This window comes from Platalea leucorodia (genome assembly GCF_965183815.1).
Source record: "Platalea leucorodia genome assembly, contig: HAP1_HAP1_SCAFFOLD_188, whole genome shotgun sequence".
NCBI classification, from domain to species: Eukaryota; Metazoa; Chordata; class Aves; order Pelecaniformes; family Threskiornithidae; genus Platalea; species Platalea leucorodia.
In genome coordinates, this window is record NW_028121367.1 from 110,626 (window position 1) to 125,757 (window position 15,132).

General features: G+C 55.2%; 1 protein-coding gene across 1 annotated transcript in view; it reads right to left on the minus strand.

Annotated features, from left to right (window-relative positions):
• Positions 1–525: 525 nt before the first annotated feature.
• LOC309603736 (ubiquitin carboxyl-terminal hydrolase 36-like) overlaps positions 526–15,132 on the minus strand; it is a gene marked incomplete at both ends in the record, with an annotated part of 42,352 nt that continues 27,745 nt past the window's right edge. Inside the window, one exon of the mRNA XM_082338661.1 lies at positions 526–673. Coding sequence (XP_082194787.1) covers positions 526–673 — 148 coding nt within the window. The remainder of the gene's footprint in view (positions 674–15,132) is intronic.

Consider the following 15,132-nt stretch of genomic DNA (forward strand, 5'->3'; position numbering starts at 1 on the left):
AGTCAGCTTGCCAACCACGTGCCTTCTGCTGGCCGCCTAGGGACACTGGCAAATGGGAGCCTAAAAGTACGTGTCCCCGCCATGAGTCAAGGGCTGAGCTATCAGCTACTGCAGAAAGAAGTGACCTCACAGTCCCGTTCCCAGCCATGTTCCTGCTGCTGCCCTATCAACTCCAGAGACAGAAGTGACCTCACAGCCACCTTCAAGGCCTTGTGCCTTCTGCTGGCCCATGGGATCCTGAGGCACAGCTGACCTCACCATAGCATTCCCACCCATCTCTTCCTTGTGGCCTATGAGCTGATCAGATACAGGTCACCTGACATTCCTCTTCCAGTGCCATGCGACTGTTCTGGGACCTCACGATCCCCCTCCTGCCCCAAGGGGCCAAACAGCTTAAGGTAGGGTTAGGAAAGGGTTGAAGGTGAGGGGGCTGGAGCGCAGGAATGAGGGCTTTGGGGCTTAGGTGTTCAGGTTAGGGCTTCGAGATCAGAGCTCACCTTTCAGTGTTGGGGATTGGGCAAAGGCTTAGGGAGAGGGCTTGCTGTTCTTCTGTTCACCTAGAAATTTAGAAGACATCAGAGCAACTACCTTCGCTGCTTCTACTGCAAAGCTGTTCTTGACAACAGGAAATCCTCTTCCGACTTGAGCGTGTGCTTCTTTAGCAGTTAGTTCCCTGTCAGCAGAAAAGAACTGGACCTGGTCAGCCCAGCACTGCCCCAAATGACCCAGGCTGGGCAGTCCATCCTGAGCTGCCACAGCAGGGCTTCAGGGCCCGCAGGTCACGTTGCTTCATCAGAGCACAGTGACACATTCTACATGGAAATCTGAGAATAAAGGACTCGGCAGCCCCTTTGCATGGGAAAGAGGGGTGAGAGGGTGAGATGCTGGTGGGCAGAGGTGGTTGGGGGGTGACCCGGAGGGCAGGAGCACCAGGAGGAGCGCGAGCCTGCTGCTGTACCTGCCATGGCAGTTGGGCAGTGTGGGGTTGATTTGGGGCAAACAGCATTCTGAGGGGTCCGTCCCCATGGCGATCATTCCACCAGCACCTGCTTCAGCCAGCCTTGCAATGGTTTGATTTTTCAAACCACAACAACTTCCCACCTCCATGATTTTCCATCCCGCTGATGATTTCGTGCCCTCAGTGTTGGTTTCCCAGCCCCACAATGGTTCCCCGTCCCAGTGATGATTTCCCATCCCAATGATGGTTTGCTATCCCAATGGTCTCCCATCCCAAGCATGATGCTTTGGGGGAGGCGAATTTCCTGTCCAAGGGGAAGGGATGGGGCCAGCCCCAGTGGCCCTGTGATGCCAACATGCCTGTGCTGCCCCATCCTGCCCTGGTGGTTGGGATGGGAGGTTGGGGGTGGGGGCAGTTTTGGGTTGTTTTTGTCCTCCCCTCTGTGCCCTGGGGGGCAACTGCTGCTCCCAACTGTGGTGGAACCGGTGCCGGTACCAGTACTGTGTAGACATGATGGGGAGCTGTCATGAAAATTTGGCAAGTGGGCTATGCTGACTGAGGAGAGAAGCTGGGACGCAGAGTATAGCACTACAAGAGGAATTCTTGCATTTGTGCGCATGAGATGTCCCATTCAAACCGGGGCACCACAAATACGGTTTTACACATGCTTCTTATGCCTTTCAAGCGTTCAGGTCCAATACAATTTTACCAATTGCTTCTTAACACACACACAGGTTGCTTTTTTTGCAAAGCAACTCTAATTCTGTGGTGTCATTATCCATCTGCTTCTTTCTTGATCTTGGCATCCCTGGAGTTAGTCTTGCTGCAGATCCTGGTCTCTGATGGCAGATAAGGGGAGGGTTTCACAGAGGTGTCGGAGGGGCTGGGATGCTGGCGTGAGCTGGGTCGTCCAGGGGCATCCTTTCTTCTTCAGGGTGGGGGCTGTCCTTCTCCTCCTTGCAGTGAGCTGGGGCCCTTTAGTCATGCTGACTGCACCATGACTGTGCAGTACACAATGTCAACTAGATGTTTATCTATCTGTCTGTCTTCAGGAACTTGACCCAATTTCATACTCTCATGACTAATTGCTGCAATAGTTAGGGCATGAGATTTTCCTAAGAGAGCCCCTGGGGTGTCCCTCTGTGGGGGTCCCCGGGAGGTACTTGCGGGGGTTGCTCATAGATGGGTGGGAGCTGGAGGTACTGGGGGCGATGGTAGCAGCGTGGGGTGGGGATGTTGTTCCTGGGGACACCAGTTCCAGCCTGCGGTGGGGATGCTGGCGGTGGGGCTGTCAGCAGCAGGACAGGGCAGAGATACCAGGGGTGTTGGTACCAGGCCAGGGCGGGGATGCCAGTTCCGGGGTGGTGGTTCCCGTTGGGAACCTCAGAGTGGTGCCGCCTTTCATAGGGGTGGCCGCCTTTCACCAGGGAATGAAACGGAGGGACAAGGAGCACTAGTTCAGAGCCAGCCCGTGGCTGTATCTTGGGGGCAGAAAAAATTCATTGGAAATGAACCTGTAAGAGACCAGGTGCTTTGCTCCACGAGTCTCATGGACACAGTCCTGTACCTGGGTGTCGTGGTTTAACCCCAGCCAGCAACTAAGCACCACGCAGCCGCTCGCTCACTCCCCCCCAGTGGGATGGGGGAGAGAATCAGAAGGGTAAAAGGGAGGAAACTCGTGGGTTGAGATAAGAACAGTTTAATAATTGAAGTAAAATAAATTAGAACAGTTAAATAGGCAAAACAAAAACCGTGCACGCAAACAAAACAAAACAAGGAATTCATTCACTACTTCCCATCGGCAGGCAGGTGTTCAGCCATCCCCAGGAAAGCAGGGCTCCATCACGCGTAACGGTTACTTGGGAAGACAAACGCCATCACGCCCAATGTCCCCCCTTCCTTCTTCTTCCCCCAGCTTATATACTGAGCATGATGTCATATGGTATGGAATAGCCCTTGGGCCAGTCTGGGTCAGCCCTCCCCCCGGCTGTGCCCCCTCCCAGCTTCTTGTGCACCCGGCAGAGCATGGGCAGTTGAAAAGTCCTTTACCACTGTGAGCGCCACTTAGCAACTACTTAGCAAGAACAAAATGTCAGTGTATCCTCGACATTGTTCTCATCCTAAACCCAAAACACAGCCCCATACCGGCTACCAAGACGAAAATTAACTCTATCCCAGCTGAAACCAGGACACTGGGAAGAGTGGAAAAGAAACCCTCAGCAACCCAAATGTCGCAGCCAAAGCTGGGAACAGGCATGCTTACATCCCTGGGCAGGTTTTTATTCATCCAGCTGGTGTGGCTCAGGGAGGAGGAGGGAGCTCTGACGGCAGATGAGCAGCCCTTTGCCAGCAGTGCATGGGGAAGCCCAGCGGCTGATGGCTGCAGGAGGTGCCCGGGCCAGGGCAGCTGTGTGGCCTCCAGGGGACATGTCCCCATGTGGGCCCATGTCACAAAGGGGCAGTAATGCAGCACCCACCCGGTGCTTGTGACCTCACCTGGCCAGGGCTTGGAATCCGGAAAAGCAGGCCAGCGAAAGCTAGTTGGGCTGAGCTGCCCTTCGGGATAACTCAGCTCCTTCCATTGCTACTTGCGTACCCACTTTTTTTCCAATTCTTTATCATTTCCTGCCCACTTCTCCTCAACTTCCATCCTCGGTCAAAGGTAATTATGATTTGACTTTCAGGACACATCATAGAGTAGGTAGATATTGGATAAAAGTATAGGCTGGTCTGTGCCTTCCGAGCTCTGGGCTGAGCTATTACACCTTTCTAGGCTGGCCAGATATGGGCTCTGGGTAGAGTTCCTCTTTGCAAATTCTTATATTTCTTTACCATATCCCAGGATAGGTAAGTAGGGGGGTGGCCGTGTAGTCTGAGGTGTTGGGCTCAGCCTGGAATGACAAGAAGCCCACCCTGACTGATGGGGTAGGAAGGGAGACAGAAAAGGAGGACGGCAAAGGCAGCCATTAAAGTAGCGGCCAAAAGCCGGTCACTCCTGTGTACAAGGTGGGAAAGTGTGGGCTGGAGACCAGAGGGCTCTGCTGCTAATGCTGGCCACAGGTAAGCAGCAGGTCCCCTTCAGAGAAGGTGACACGCAATGCAGTCTGTCAAAAGGGCCTTGGTAATTGCTGTCAATTGGAGTCCTGTGACAGGGACAGCAGGGCCATCAGTCTGCAGCTCTGCAGCACTTACAAGTACCACTGAAACACTTCTGATGGCAGACGTTGATCTGTGGGTTTCATTTGGAATTTTGGAATTTGGGAATTTTTTTCAATCGTTTTGTTGAACTGCAGTTATTTCTTTGCAATCAGCCAGGCTCGCCCAGGTGTTTTTGATTAGACACAGGAAAACACGTTTTGTCCCTCCCCTGCCACTATGGACAAGACTTTGAAAGATGATGTTGCTCGTAGAAAGGTCTGACATCAGTAGGGTTACCTTCTGGGCTAGGGACTTCCTTGTTTTCATCAAGTTACAATCAGGAAAAGGGAAGACTTGACCTGATAATCCAGTTCAGGAGTCTAGAGGGAAAGGAAGGTAGCCCGAGGCACAGAAATCAGAGTGTGGGTTTCATGGTGTTTTGGCAAAGTAAGCAGGGCAACAGACTCTTTTCCAAAACTGTTTCTTGACCAGTCATTGTCAATGGCAGTGTTAGGCTTCCCCCAGTGGTTCTGTGTTGGAGGTTAGAGCTGCTTGTCCTGGGGGCTCCTGTACAGAACTTGACTTTTAAAAGATGCTTTCATGCAACCACATCATCTCGTCTCTTTTCCAATGTCATTTCCCTGCAGCCATTGCCGAGGGAATGGCTCTGCCACAGAGGATCCTCTTTCCCCCGGAGAAGCTTTGCATGGCCTGGCAGCAAAGACAGAGAGCTGGAGCAGGACTCCACAACCTGGGCAACACGTGCTACCTCAACTCCGTCCTGCAGTGCCTGACGTACACACCCCCTCTCGCCAACTACCTGCTGTCTCGTGAGCACAGCCGCTCGTGTCAGTACTTTTATGAACAGCTCCTTGCAAATCTGGTGGGCTCTTCCCAAGGATTCCCAGCATCTGGAATTTGATTGAGGACAAAAGCAGCCCTCCTCTGTCAATCCCCCGAGTTGGTGTGCTCTGAACATTAAAGCCTAGAAGCCCCTTGTCCTATCTTGGTGTGTTCATCTTCAGAAAGGCACCTCTTTCTAGCCCCCGCTCTTGGTCCCTATGCCTGCAAGTTAAACTCTCTTTGCTTCTTGCACAGAAAACTTTTGTCAGTTCAGCATCCCTCTGAAGAAAGTTTTCTGTGCACTGAAATGTCCTAGGCTCGGTGGGCCATTGGCACCTCGGGAGAAGAGGAGTGGGGGCTGTCCTTGTAACTTCAAGATCTCCACTAGGTTTCCCACCGCTCTGGATACCTTGCTAACCTGAGAAGCTTCCCTCCCTCCCTTCCTCTTCAGGTCGCCAGCAAGGCTTCTGCATGATGTGCAGAATGGAAGCGCACGTTAACAAGGTCCTGCATTCCTCAGCCAGTGCCATCCAGCCTTGGACTGTAGTCAATGTCCTCCCACGTGAGTCATTCCAGGTGCTTTTACAGGTTTCCTTCCCTTCCTGTGGGGGACAACTACTAACTTCTTCTTTCTTAGGAATAGGAGAACATTTCCAGCATGGCAGGCAGGAAGACGCCCACGAGTTCTTACGCTGCACTGTCGATGCCATGCAGAGAGCTTGTCTGAGTGGAAGCAGCGAGTAAGCACGAGCAAATTCCCTTTTCAATGCTCCTGAGCCCTTTGGACTCCTTGGTGTACTCCCATCAAGGAAACCCTACAGACGGGGTTTTCAGACAAAGCAAAACTCTTGGAGGAGAAAATTCTCTGCCCTACTTCTGAGCTCCCTGCCTTACCCTTTATTAACAGCTTGGATGTCTCTTCTCAAGCAACTACCATCGTCCACCAAATATTTGGGGGCATGCTGAGATCCAGAGGTACTTTTCCATGACTATTGCTCTCCTTGGAATTGTCTGTGTCCTTCTCTCTGCCTGTGAAAAACAGCTCATTGTGTGACTGGCGTAGCAGGTATGGAGGCCGTAAACCGGCGCAGTCAGTCGACTTCCCCTGTCGCTGAGCATTTTGATTTGCCTTGCAGTCACGTGCTTGAGCTGCAAAGCGGTTTCCGATTCCTACGAGGCCTTCCTGGATGTTCCTTTGGATATAAATGTAAGAGGGTTTGTAACTGGGATTCAAGACATCCCAAGGCCCCTGTAGCTTTCCAGAATAAACGCAGGTGGCGTAAAAACAAATACTGCAACCCCAAGAGAAGAGAGCTTGGTGGTGGGTGGGAAGTGGAATGGACTGTGTCCTTCTGGGGAGGCCATGGCAGTGGTCTCCCTCTAGGTGCTGGCTTTAAGCTGGACAAGCACGCATTATCCTCCCTGCACCCTTGAGGGACTCCCATCCTTCTTCCCTTTGCCCTCCCTCAACATCCGTCTGTCTCCCAGGCGGATGGGTTGTGTTGTTTTCATTACGATGACCCTGCACCCCATCGGTAGCTGAACTGAGTGGTGCCACAGAGAGGTCTCTCTTGATAGCCCTGGGCATTCCTGGGAAATGAGGGAAATGTTTAGCATAATACCCTCTTTCTGCCTCCTTCTGGACACTGCTTGTGGGTTCACAGTGGGTCTCCTCAGCCTCAGCTACCTGGGCCTTCTTGGCAGCTCTTAGCTAAGTGTTTGGGCAAGGGCGTTTCCCCGAGCTCAGTGCTCTCCTTTCTCCCTCCTCCAGGCAGCCTCATCTGTCACCACAGCTCTGGAGGACTTTGTCAAACCCGAGCAGCTGGATGGTGAAAACTGCTTTAACTGTAGCAAGTAAGATGATTACTAACGACATATTAATGCTAGATCCTTCATGAAGGTGCTGCATGTCATCGTGCATAAGTCATCTTTTCAAGGAGGTTTAATGCACAATAATGGGTCGCAGCTGTTGTTTAATCTGGTACTTATGGTTCTGAATAGCCTTAAAACAGCGTCAGGATGTGTGAGACAGGAAAGCTTGTCTTGCCTTCTGGCGGGGAAAAAGGCTGCCCTTCAGCATCTGGCTCTGTGCTTGGTTTCAAGGTGTGACAAGATGGTTGCCGCCTCCAAGAGGTTTACAATCCATCGCGTGCCCAACGTTCTCACCGTGTGTCTGAAACGAGTTGAACTTTTCACCGGCAGGAAGATCAGCAAGGTGCGTACGCAATTGGAGTGCAACTTTCTCTTCCTGGAGCGGGAGATTTCCCAAAGCAGTATGCTCTTTCACAAGCCGTTCATGTTGGGTTTTTCGTGTTCCCTTCTGGGGAGACGAGAGTGCTCGTGGGAAGACAAGCATGGACTCTGCTCCGACAGAGCTGCTTTGGCCAAGAACAGTTTCCTGCCACCCAAACCATTACATGCTGAAGGCTATTCCACGTACTATCTCAGGATCATTTCTGAGCCTTCTTGGTCTCTCCGTAGGTGGTGGAGTATCCTGAGTACTTGGATCTTCGGCCATACACATCTCGGACAGCAGGAGAACCGCTCCTCTACGCCTTGTATGCTGTCCTGGTACACAGCGGTGTTAGCTGTCATGCAGGACACTATTTCTGCTACACCAAGGTCAAGAGCAACTTCCTTCCTAGCAGGGGAAAAACGTGTGCTGGGGAAGACAAACTTTCACAGCAGGGTTACTGGCAGCCAAGGTTCTGGGGGAGAAGGTCTCCTTCCCGGCTGCGTTGGATTTCTTTTGGCATCCTCTTGGTTCTGTAGTTTTCTGCCTGGGTTATCACTGAGAAACCAGGCAGTTCATCTCCAGCTATCGATGCCTTTCTTTGCAGGCCAGTGATGGACTGTGGTACAAGATGAACGATGCGTCTGTGGATGGTTCTGACATCAACACAGTTCTCAGGCAGCAAGCCTATCTACTGTTCTATGTCAGGTAATAACCAGTATTCAAATGTGTTCCGAATATGTTTCCTTCTCCTGGCTTTGCTCTTTTTCTTCTCATCCTCCTGAGTGTTTCTCTTTCGGTCCTAGGAGACAGTTCCTACCTGCATCATTCAGTGCTGTCAAGTCTGAACTACCCCACCTCCGTCCTTACCTTTCCTTGCCGGGCTTTCGGCTCCTGCCCTGCTGTAAACTGCTCCTTGTCTGCTCTCTGAAGCTGGCTAATGTAGAGAAGAGTACTTAAAGGGGGCCTCCAGGAAAGATGGGGAGGGACTCTTTGTCAGGGAGTGTAGTGATAGGATGAGGGGGAATGGTTTTAAACTGAACGAAGGAAGATGTAAATTAGGTATTAGGGAGAAATTTTTTACGGTGAGGGTGGTGAGACACTGGAAGAGGTTGCCCAGAGAAGCCGTGGATGCCCCCTCCCTGGAAGTGTTCAAGGCTAGGTTGAATGGGACATTGAGCAGCCTGATTGAGTGGAAGGTATCCCTGCCTATGGAAGGGGACTTGGAACTAGATGATCTTTAAGGTCCCTTCCAACCCAAACTGTTCTGTGATTCTGTGACTCTATGAAATGGAGGCTGTAGGGGGTATAAAGACAAGGACTTGCTCTGACAGGTGTAGACCTGGTGGGAAGACCCAATAGAATTTCTCATTTGTAGTCTCGGTTACGTCTTCTCTCTGTCGTAGAAACTGCTCCAAGAAAATGACTGAACTCCAGGGGAGGCTGCAAGAACAGACCTAAATGGAGATCACTCTTTGTTTCTCCAGGTGCTCTGATTTGAAAACTGGAGAAAGGGCTTCTTCCTCACCAGCACCATCATATGCCCGTCCCTTCCTCAGTCAGCAGGGGGCTGACAGCAAACAGGCGTGCTCTGTGGGACCACAGGGTTTGCCTCGTTGGACTAAGGTAACTGTGGGGAGGTGGGTCAGGGCAGCAGGTGGACAGTGGATTTCTTTCTGGGCTCTTGGCATTGCTCTCTTTTCCCTCCCACACTGCAGCTTTCTTCACAGCCCCAATGCTGCTCCCTCTCAAAGCATCCCACTTGTCTGCCTTTTGGCCCTTTGGCCTTTGCAGCCCTCCAGGAGAGCCTTTGGGAGGCCCTTAGCTGTCCCCTCCCACAGCTTCTGGGCTTTCCTCACTCTTCTGGTCCTTTCAGGAGGAAAGGGCAGGACCTTTTCACAGCTCTCTTTGCAGGACGTGGCACTGGGCATGGAGGACTCTGCAGAGGACAGCAGCTCCTCTGCAACAGCCAGCAAGAGCCAGCTAACCTGGGCAGGTGCACGGGAGGCATCTGCAGGCTGGCCGGGCTTCATCTTGCCAGGCAGGCTCAGCATCGCCTCCTACGTTGGCTCCTGCTTGCATCACTTCTTTTGTGGCTGTGTAAGGCTGGTGTCCAGAAGGAAAGCTGCGTGCCCGCTGTGCTCTCAACCATGTGAGCGTGTGCTGCACAGCATGCGAGAAGACATCAGCAAAGAGGAGCATGGATTCAGCCCTTGTTCCCACTGCCAGAAGAGTGGTGCCAAGGAGAGGGCCCGGAGCAGATCCCCGCAGTGGGGAAAAGATCTCCGCAGCTGGTGCGTGGACACCACAGACTATGACCACTCAGCAGGGAGGAGGAGGAGGAGAACTGGTCCTCCAAGGCGTGATCACGCTCCCAGAGATGATGCAGCTGCAGGGCCCTCTAACAGCAGCTCCCAGTCAGCTCCTGCACCTGGTGCTGCTCAGGAGCAAACCCTGCCAATGCAGAGAGAGCGGAGCATATCCCCACAGCGGGGCTATGATCTCCGCAGCCGGTTTGTCGAGATCATGGACTACCCCTGCTCAGGAAGGGGGAGGAGGAGGTGGAGAACAAGTCCTCCATGTCGTGACCGAGATCCAAGGGATGACACAGCTCCAGGGCCCTCCAAGGCCAGCTCCAAATGGGCTCCTGTACGCAGGGCTGCTCGGGAGCAAACCCTGCTGAGGCAGAGAGAGCGGAGCAGATCCCCACAGCGGGGCTATGATGTCTGCAGCCAGTTTCTGGAAACCACAGACTGTGATGTCTGAGCTGGGAGGAGGAGGGTTTCAGTGCCCCAGAGACGCACATCAAAGTAACACTCAGGGTGGTGCTGTTGTGACGGGGGAAGATTGCGACCCTGGATAAGGGCAGAGGACAGCATCTGACTTGTGCAAAGCCAGAGAGGAGGAGGAGGAAGAACCCAGGAAGCACCAAAACTGCCCCCAGCAGGGACCAAGCTGCACAAAGGGCACCAGCAGCCCACCCTGTCCCCCCTCCCAGTGCTGCCTCTGGCCAGGAAGAGCTCAGAGAGACCTTCCAGAGACTCGGACAGCTCTGCCGGCAAGCCTGCCTGCCCACAGGTCCCGCGAGGAAGAGCTTTAAGCCCTGGTCAGCTCTTGGGATCGCCTTGCAAAAACAACACTCACTTGGTACCAACAGTCAGAAAAGCCAAATCCAGAATTAAAACCACTCATTGGCCTTGCATATGTAATTGATGGGGTGTTTTCTTCTCTGTAGGTTTTGGGGCAATTGGAGGAAATGCCCAGTGTGGGAGGTTTATGTCTTGGGATTTTGAAAGCTGTGTGCTTGCATGTGCCCATCTTGCAATCTCTTCTTTTCAAATATGGAGATCAAGTCACTCAAACAGAAATGGGCTGGATGAGACGACAGCGAGTGGGACTGAAACGGGCTGAACGGCCGGGCCCTGAGGGTGCTGCTCAGTGGCACCAAGTCTAGTGCGAGGCCAGTAAGCAGGGGTGTCTCCCAGGGGTCAAGACTGGGTCTGATCCTGTTTATCATCTTCCTTAATTAATGTTCTGGAGGATGGGGCAGAGTGCACCCTCAGCAAGTTGGCCGATGACGCCAGACTGGCAGCAGTGGCGCTTAGGCCGGGGGTTGTGCTGCCGTCCCGAGGGACCTGGGCAGGCTGCAGAGATGGGCTGACAGGGCCCTCATGCCCAGACCAGAAAGGGGACGTGCAAAGGGTGCTGTGCGGGTGACGAGCAGCGGCACAGGCTGCCCAGGGAGACTGTGGAGTCTCCATCCCTGGAGATGTTCCACAGCCCATGGACAAGCGGCTGCAGGAGGCCCTGCTTGAGCCGGGGGGTTGGACCAGGTGACTTCGTCCTGCAGCTGACCTCCCGGCCAGCCTCAAGCAGCCGCTGATTCTGGGAAATGGACGCCTGGAAGAGGACCCAGCCACCAACGCTGTCACCCTCAGGCAGCCATCGACAGCTCCATCAGGAAGCTGCAGCCGTGGAGAGGAGCCCAGGGCGGAGCAGGCTCCTGGCAGGACCTGCGGCCCCGGGAGAGGAGCCCAGGCAGCAGCAGGTTCTCTGGGCGGAGCTGCGGCCCATGGGGCCCAGGCAGGAGCAGGGGAATGGCGTGAGGAGGAAGGGGCGGCAGAGCCGAGGCGCTGTGGGCTGCCCGCAGCCCCATTCCCCGTCCCCCTGCAGCGCTGGGAGGGCAGAGGGGGCCGAGGAGCCAGGAAAGAGGAGTGAGGCTGAGCCTGGGAAGGGCGGGGCTGGGGGAAGCCGTTTGGGGTGGGGTTTGGTGCTGCTCTCCTGCTCCCTTTTCCCTTGGCCCCAAACTGCATCAGCCTGGCCCCGCTCAGGCCCCGCTCGCCCCTGAGGGGGCGCAGGCGGCTCTGGGGGGAGAGGCCCGGGCTGCTTCCGCCCACCCAGCCAGTGCCGCGCCATTGGCCACAGCTGAGCCAATCAGCAGAGCCGGTGTTGGCCTGTCAGTGCCAGGCGGCCTGGGGCGGGGCCGGAGGGGCCAGAGGCCCAGCGGCCTGAGGAGAATGGGGGCAGAGAGGGGCCGGGGGCAGGCGGGGGTCCCCGCTCAGCAGCCGAAACCAGTTCCCACCAGTGCAGCCCTGGCTGAGGACAGCCCTGGGGAGAGCAGCACAAACCCATTTCCCTTTTCCCAGCCTCCCTGGCTGCCGGCTGCAGCCGAGGCAGAGGCCGGGCAGGGGAGGCCTCATCCTGCCAGCGCTGCTGATGGCGGCAGAGGAGAGAGCGGCCTGGTCCTGCTGAGCGCAGGGTCGCTCTCCCACCTGGGCTGCCCCTCGGCCCGGCGCTGCGTCTCAGGACCAAGGGTCTGTGTGGTTGTTGGTGTTGTTTTCAGGAAGGGTTGTTCCCCCATCCCATCCTCCCTTCCCCCTCCCTGCCCCGGCCAATATTCACTGGAACCGTGCTGGCAGAAGGTCCTGGTTCCTGTTAAGGTCATTTACAGGGAATAATTTAAAGGCAATTTGATGAGGCTGCAATTCAAACTGCTCCAGGTACACTGGAGCTTTAAACGGGCGGTTGCCTGCCGGTGACCTTTCATATGCCTTTCTTCCTAGGTTCATTCATTTCATTCCCACCAAACCCAAAGCCCCGGCTTACACATGGAAAGGGGCAAAACCCGCCGTGGGAGACAGCTGCTCTCCAGGTCCTCATTGCTGCCTGGAGCCCTCCGTGACCAGGAATGGGCAGTAGGTGCCTGCAGTGTATCCCATCTCTGGATGTGCCAGGGCAAACACCAAGCTCACAGCTGGCCCAAGTGAGCAACAGTTCTCCAGCCGTTCGTTCAGACAAGACAAACAGCCTTTCTTTTTTGCCCTGTGTCAGTGCAGTACAAAACAATCAGCTCCTCGGACTGAGGAGCCTTGGACTGAGGCAAAGGCGGCATTAAGTACATCAGCCTTTTCCTCGTCCCTTGTCCCTGTTTCCCCCTGCCTCCAATAACAGATGGAGATTCTCCCTAGCCCTCCTTCTGTTGCTAATGCATTTCCAGAAACAGTTCCTATTGTCTTTGACAGCAGCAGCCAGATTCAGTTCCAGCTGGGCAGTCTCCTTCTCCCTCCCCTGCAGGAGCCCCGCCCTCCCGAGATGAGATGTGGGGGCGGGGCGTTCCAGGGGGAGGGGCAAACCGCAGGGGCGTGGCTGCGGTGGGGAGGCCAGGCTGTGAGGTCACAGAACCCCCCGCTGTGCGTCACCGTGATGTGCTCTGCTGTGCCGCGGGCACCGCTCTGGCAGTGCCAGCAGCAGCAGCAGCAGCAGCAGCAGCAGCAGCATGGTGCAGGCGTGGGGGGCTGTGGCCCCCATGCGCCTCCTTCTTCTCCTCCTCCTGGTGGCCCTGCAAGCCCAGGATGCACGGGCTGCTCCGTGGCGAGCGGGGGGATTAGGTAGGCAGGCGGGCAAGAGACGGCACCCAGCCCTGGGCAGCGTGGAGCGGAGCCCACCGCACCTCGGGGTGACAGCAGGGCCAGGGCTGTAGTGGGGCAGGGCCAGGAGAGCAGTGGGGCTGGGCTGAGACGGGTGAGCTGTGGCCAGCTCCTCGGGCAAGCGGGAGGCAGATGCCCTGCAGGGAGGCACAGGGGCCGCGGCTGCTGCAGGGGGCTTTTGCAGGTGAACGGTGGTGCCAGGAGTGGTGCCTGGCCCTGCCGTAGAGCTCTGGCCCTGCCGTGCAGGCCGGGGGAAGGCTGCCCGAGCAGGGCGTCGCAGGGTCAGCTCTCGTGATGGTTGCAGGGGCAACAGACCACAGGAGCGCTTCTCTCCCAGGCTGCTCACAGCTGTGCCTGGGGCCGTGGCTCTGCCGCTCCCCAGCTGGGTCCCAGCTTTCAGCCTCGGGGACGTCTGTCCTCAGGAGGTGTCCGCTTAGGAAGACGGGAGCATTCCTGCTCTAGCCCTGCAGTGCTCTCCTTGGGCAAACACAGGTCCCCGACACACAGCCCCAGCCCACAGGCCAGGGGAACAGACAGGGCAGCACTTGTGCAGCCTCTCACTGGCCAGCGGGCTCTTCTCCATGAGATGTGCGAACCATCATTTTTTTCCTCCAGTGCTTTCATGTGGGCTTCTTTTGTGCACAGCAGAGATCTCCCAGTAAGAAATCCCCGAGGGGCCGTATGTTTGTCCATCCGGTCCTTGAGGGGAGTTGCACGTGGCCTGGAAACGGTACTTTGAGAGCTGCCAGGTGCCAGCCAACAGGTCACCCAGGCCCCTCTGCAGCTTTGGAAATCTCCACCCACCCACGTCTGGGTGCCACGTCATTCCCTGACTCCCCTCCAGTCACTGCAGGTCACTGGGAAAGAAGTAGCTCACAACATCTAATGGAAATGTGCTTGATTACAGCTGTGCCTGTAGGCGACGGCCACCAGGCGTCTCAGCCTGATCTTGTCCGGGAGCCTCAGGGCGATCCCACAGGTATGGCACTTGAATGCATGAGCATTTAGGGTTTCATATTCTGTTCGTATGAAATTTTACTTAATAATTTCTTGGCCGATGCTCAGACATGCAGAAGAGTAGAGAGGGAATGGGTCAGGCTGAGTGATGTCCCCTGGGGCACTCTGCCTTGGGAAGCTGTCTTTGCCAGCCTCTGCCAGCCTGCGCTGCTTCCAGTGCCTGCTGCAAAGCCAGCGGGTTTGTTGGGGTTGAGTTTAGAGCTGGTGGGAGCTCCAGGGAGTCCTTTCTCCCGACAGCTCCGTGCACGAGTTGTTTTGGATCAGCATGCTCCAGGCACCCAGGAACTGTCTGCACGATGCTCCTGAGTGGAAGGGAGAGAGGAGTGCCGTGGAGCAGTCCCGCGTTTGAATGGCATTCCCTGCCGTTCAGCTCTGAGGAAGTATACGGAACTATTTCACAGGAGCTGCTCTCTTCTGTTTGTTTCCAGACGTGGCGGGAGGCGATGGATATCCAGCTTCCCGGCTGGCTCCCAGGGCGGACGCGCAGGGAGATCGCATGGGTACGTCATGGCTTTTTACTGCCTTTGTGAGCTGCCAGCTCCAAGCCCAAATGCGTGCAGGTGTGAGAATATAGACCTGCATTGTGTGTGCCGTGACATTCCGTGATCCCCGTGTATGTTCTGCTGTTCAGTTATGATGGTGTATATCACAGTGTATGATGGAAACGTGTCACGGGTGTTTGGTTGCAGATGTGGCTCCAGCTCCAGCTCCTCAGCTGGATCCTGCGCTGGAGCTCAGCTGGCATCCCAGGGGTGAGTAGTCAGTCTTGGCTGACTTCACAGACTAAGCACTCCTTTTCAGTATTTTAGTAGGGAGAAATTTAACTGGATCCTTTCTGTTAAGGTCCTCAAAGAGCAAAGTATAAAGCCAGACTAGGGCAATCTTCCCAGCAGTCATCGGAAGTCCTAAAGGAAATCCTGGGACAACTGGAGAAAGCGGCACATGGTGGGTGTATAGCACTCTTAACCAGAAGGCTTGGGAAGCTGCGGTTTTAGACACCCGTATGGACAAGCCAT